Source organism: Carlito syrichta, unplaced genomic scaffold, assembly GCF_000164805.1.
Source record: "Carlito syrichta isolate Samal-C Ts95f unplaced genomic scaffold, Tarsius_syrichta-2.0.1 Scaffold315955, whole genome shotgun sequence".
NCBI lineage: Eukaryota > Metazoa > Chordata > Mammalia > Primates > Tarsiidae > Carlito > Carlito syrichta.
The window spans coordinates 290,632-295,618 of record NW_007260051.1 but is presented as its reverse complement, the minus strand read 5'-3'; the positions used below and the strand labels follow the sequence as shown (position 1 = coordinate 295,618).

The following is a 4,987-nucleotide window of genomic DNA, read 5'->3' as shown; positions in this document are numbered from 1 at the left end:
CCGGCTGATTTTTTTATTTATTGTAGAGATGTGGTCTCGCTGCCCAGGTGGGTCTCAAACCCGTGGGCTCAGGCAATCCACTCACTTCAGCCTCCCAAAGGCGCGGGATTACAGGCTGAGCCACCGAGCCCGGGCTTCTTCTCTTTTTTCCCCACAGCCTCGACCTACTGGGCTCAGGTGATCCTTCCACTTTAGTCTTCCAAGTACCTAGAACTACAGGCACACGCCCCCAGGCCCGGCTAAGTTTTTGATTTATTGTAGAGATGAGGTCTTGCCATGTTGCCCAGGGTCTCAAACCCCTGGGCTCAGGCAATCCTCTCACTGTTGCCTTCCAAAGTGCTGGGATTACAGGCATGAGTCACTACCTAGCTTTGGGTTCTCTTTAACCACCAAGCACTTTTCTGCCTCAGAACCTTTGCACAGGTGGGTCCCTCTGCCTAGAGTGCTCTTACTGGATAGCTGCTGCCTTACCTACCACCTTCTAGTCTCAAGGGCCACCCAAAAATCCTAGAGGTTTGGTATTATTCTTCCCACAGAGGAGGAAACTGAGGCTCAGAGAAGTCAAGTCACTTGACCAAGTTTATGCAGTTGGTTTTCCTTAAAATTCGTATTAAAGAATCCTAATTGGTCGGCACAGTGGCTCAAGCCTGTAATTCCAGCACTTTGGGAGGCCGAGGTGAGGGGATTGCCTGAGCCCACACGTTTGAGACCAGCCTGGGCAACTTGGTGAGACTTCATCTCTACCATATATCAAACAATTAGCTGGGTGTAATAGTGCATGCCTGTAGTTCTGCTACTTAGAAGGCTGAGGCGGAAGGATCACTTGAGCCCAGCAGGTTGACACTGAGGTGGCCATGAGCATGCTACTGCACTCCACCCTGGGTGATGGAGTGAGACTCCAACTCAAAAAAAAAAAATCCTAATTTAATTTGTGGTGGCTCAAGTCTGTAATCTCAGCACTTTGGGAGGTGGAGGAGAGAGGACTACCTGAGCTCATGGGTTCAAGACCAGCCTAGGCAACTTGGTGAGAACTCATCTTTTTTTTTTTTAAGTTGGAGTCTCACTCTACTCTGTCACCCACCCATACTGGAGTGCAGTGGCTGCTCCTGGCCACCGCAGCCTCAACCTGCTGGGCTCTGGCGATCTTTCCGCCTCAGTCTTCCAAGTAGCTGGAACTACAGGCGTGTGCTACCACACCCGGCTAATTTTTTTGTTTTTGTTGTAGAGATGAGGTCTCACCAAGTTGCCCAGGCTGGTCTCGAACCCGCGGGCTCAGGCAATTCACTCACCTCGGCCTCCCAAGGCGTGGGATTACAGGCTGAGCCACCGAGCCCGGCTGAGATTTTTCTACAATAAATCAAAACATAATCTGGGCGTGGTAGCTCACACCTTATAGTTCCAGCTATTCACAAGGCTGGGGCAGAAGGATCGCCTGAGCCCAGCAGGTCGAGGCTGCAGTGACCGTGAGTGTGCCACTGCACTCCAGCCTGGGCAACAGAGTGAGACTCTGACTCAAAAAAAAAAAAAATCCTAATTTAATAGGAGATACTCAACACTAAAACTAATCTTTTTTCCCAGTGGATTTTTTTTTCCTTAGATTATGAGGGTACAGAAAAAATTGGGCATTACTGAATGCTTGTTGATTGAAAAATAATGAAGAATTATCACAATGCCTTTTTTTTTTTTAGATAGTGTCTCACTATGTTATCCAGGCTGGTCTTGAACTTCTGGGCTTGAGCTCCTACAGGTATGTATCATTGCGTCCAGCCCTCACATTTATTAAGTACACACTTATGCTGGCATCATGCTTTCTCTCACTTAATTCTCACAATAACCCAACAAAGCTCTCATTTCAGGATGGGAGAGTGAGGTTGGGCTGGGTTAATTAACCTGCTTAAAGTTGTCCATAAAGTTGGGGGCCTGGGCCTCAAGTCTGAGTCCCCAACCTTGATGCAGTCCTGCAGACTGGCAAATCCACTCGGCTGTATTTGGAGATGTTTGTGTTCACCGAGCACATACCAGCTGACAAGCGAGGTCTGCAGAGTGATACCCGCCTGCACAGGCAAGATGGTCATTCACACGTTCATCCATCCATTCATTCAGTGGCCCTGTCTCTGTGCCAGGTATTGGGACCCAGGGTGAGCCTGACCTGGCCCCTACCCCCAAGGGGCTCAGGACCTAGGAAGGGAGGCAGGAGGGGGGATGCATGATTTTCATGTCATCAGTGCTATAACTGAGGTGCAGACAGAGGACCACAGAGGGTAGAATCCATGGAGGCTTTCTCCAAGGAGGAGACACGGGCCTCAAAGCATGAGTAGGAGAAACTGGTTGAATGGAAAGGGACCATCCCAATATTCATAGGTGTGAATATCACTGGGAGCTGTCTATATGCCAGAAGCTGTCCAAGGTGTCTTACGAGTGTGAACTCACTGACCCTTCCTATCCCTAAGGTGACAGGTACTACTATGCCCACATTATAGAAGAGGAGATGAAATCTTGCTATGTTGCCCAAGCTGGTCTCGAATTCATGGGCTCAAGCAAGCCTTCTGCCTCGGCCTCCCAAAGTACTGGGATTAGAGGTATGAGCCACCACATCTGGTCTGCCTCAAACTTTTAACATTTTACTTACATGGTTCAGACATCAAATTGCTATGAAAATAAAAACACTGTGAATTTCACTCCCTCCCCTTTTTTTAGAGTCAGGGTCTCAAATTTTTTAGAGATGAGGTCTCATTATATTGCCCAGGCTGGTCTCTAACTCCTGGGCTTAAGTGATCCTCTCACCTCGGCCTCCCAAAGCACTATGATTACAGGTGTGGGCCACTGCACCCAGCCAAGTTTCACTCCTAATTCTACTCCAGACTACTTTGATTCTCCTGCCAAGGGTTAACTATGGGAAAGGGTTCCAGAAACTTCCAAGAGGGCAGGAAACCACTTTTATTCACTCCTTTGTGTGTTCATACTGTTTACTGTTTCCTTATGCAGCTATAAGCACATAGGAATATGTGTTACTCCCCTACCTGTTACCCACATTCTGTTTTGTGTCCTGCTCTCTCTTTTCACTTAACAAAATAAATTTTCCCAATCAGTACACCGTTTTCTTTTCTTTTTTTTTTTTGAGTTGGAGTCTCACTCTGCTGCCAGGCTGGAGTGCAGTGGCAAGCTGCTGGGCTCAGGCGATCCTTCCACCTCAGCCTTCCAAGTAGCTGGAACCACAGGTGCATGCCACCATGCCCAGCTAATTTTTTGATTTACTGTAGAGATGGGGTCTTGCCAAGTTGCCCAGGCTGGTCTCAAACCCCTGGGCTCAGGCAATTCTCTTGCCTCCGCCTCCCAAAGTGCCGGGATTACACGGGAAGGTAGCATCGCAGGGCTGAAACTGTGTGGGTTCTGGGAGCAAAAGGCCTAGGTACAAATCCCTGTCCTGCTCCTCACCCGGTGGCATGACCTTGGGCAAGTTTTCAATCCTTTCTAGCCTCGCTTTCCCCTTCTGGGGGCATTGTTAGCCTCCTTATGTGCCGGGATTACTTTGGGAGGCCGAGGCGGGAGGAGCACTTGGGCCCAAGAGTTTGAAACCAGCTTGGGCAACACAGCAATACCCTGTTTCTACATCATGCCTAGCTAATACCTCATTTTCTTACTCAACTGCATAGTATTTCATCTTGTAACTATACCACAGATCAGCTGGCCTCTTACCATTGCACTCTTGGGTTGTTTTGGGTCTTTTTCTCTTACAATGAATATTGCTGTTCATGCATGTTGCATGTTGCATGGAGTGGATGGATCTGTAGGATAAATTCCTGTAATTGGGATCTCCAGGTCAAAATGATATTTTGTAGTAAAACAGAATAGATGCCAGGTGTAGTGGCTCATGCCTGTAATCCCAGTACTTTGGGAGGCAGAGGCCAGAGGATTGCCTGAGCTCGCGGGTTCGAGACCAGTCTGAGCAACTTGGCAAGACCTCATCTCTACAATTAAAAAAAAAATTAGCTGGGCATGGTGGTTCATGCCTGTAGTTCTAGCTACTTGGAAGGTTAAAGTGGAAGGATCACCTAAGCTCTGCAGGTCAAGGCTGCGGTGGTCGTGAGCATGCCACTCCACTCCAGCCTAGGTGACAGAGTGAGACTCCCACTCAAAAAAAAAAAAAAAAAAAGTCAGGCATGGTGGTACATGCCTGTAATTCTGGCTACTTGGAAGGAGGTAGAAGGATCACCGGAGTCCAGCAGGCTGGAGTGTGCCACTGTACTCCAGTCTGGGTGACAGAGTGAGACTCCAACTCAAAAAAACTAAAACAAAACCCAGAATAGAATAGAAGACACTAGAGCATGTTGCCTGTGATAAGATGAAGTACTGTTTTGTGAAACTTCTATTCTAGGTGTGTGTGTGCCTATGTGTGCTCTTGCTTGTGATGTAAAATGCACTTGTTACGGTGGGTCTATCTGGTCCAAACAGTTTGAAAACACTCACTCCTGCAACACGGGAAGGTAGCATCGCAGGGCTGAAACTGTGTGGGTTCTGGGAGCAAAAGGCCTAGGTACAAATCCCTGTCCTGCTCCTCACCCGGTGGCATGACCTTGGGCAAGTTTTCAATCCTTTCTAGCCTCGCTTTCCCCTTCTGGGGGCATTGTTAGCCTCCTTATGTCCTGACTTTGTAAACGTCAAATAAAACAGACAGGAGAGACCGACCACAGTGGTTCATGCCCATAATCCTAGTACTTTGGGAGGCTGAGGCAGGAGGATCATTTGAGCCCAAGAGTTTGAGACCAGCTTGGTCAACATAGCAATTCCCTATTTCTACAAAAAAAATGAACAAATTAGCCGGTGTGGTGGTGCTAGCCTGTAGTCCCAGCTACTCGGAAGGCTGAGGTGAAAGGATTGCCTGAGCCCAGTAGGTCAAGGCTGTGATGAACCATTACTGTGCCACTGCATACCAGTCTGGGCGGGAGAGACTCCCGGAGTGAGTAAAACTCAAAAAAAAAAAAAAAAA

The 4,987-nt window shown here is 48.1% G+C and overlaps 1 protein-coding gene across 1 annotated transcript in view; it reads right to left on the bottom strand.

The window, feature by feature from the left end:
- The window catches only part of ABCB9 (ATP binding cassette subfamily B member 9), a 35,378-nt gene that overhangs the window by 29,676 nt on the left and 715 nt on the right, over positions 1 to 4,987 (bottom strand). Inside the window, exon 2 of the mRNA XM_021706727.1 lies at positions 2,009 to 2,054. Coding sequence (XP_021562402.1) covers positions 2,009 to 2,054 — 46 coding nt within the window. The remainder of the gene's footprint in view (positions 1 to 2,008; positions 2,055 to 4,987) is intronic.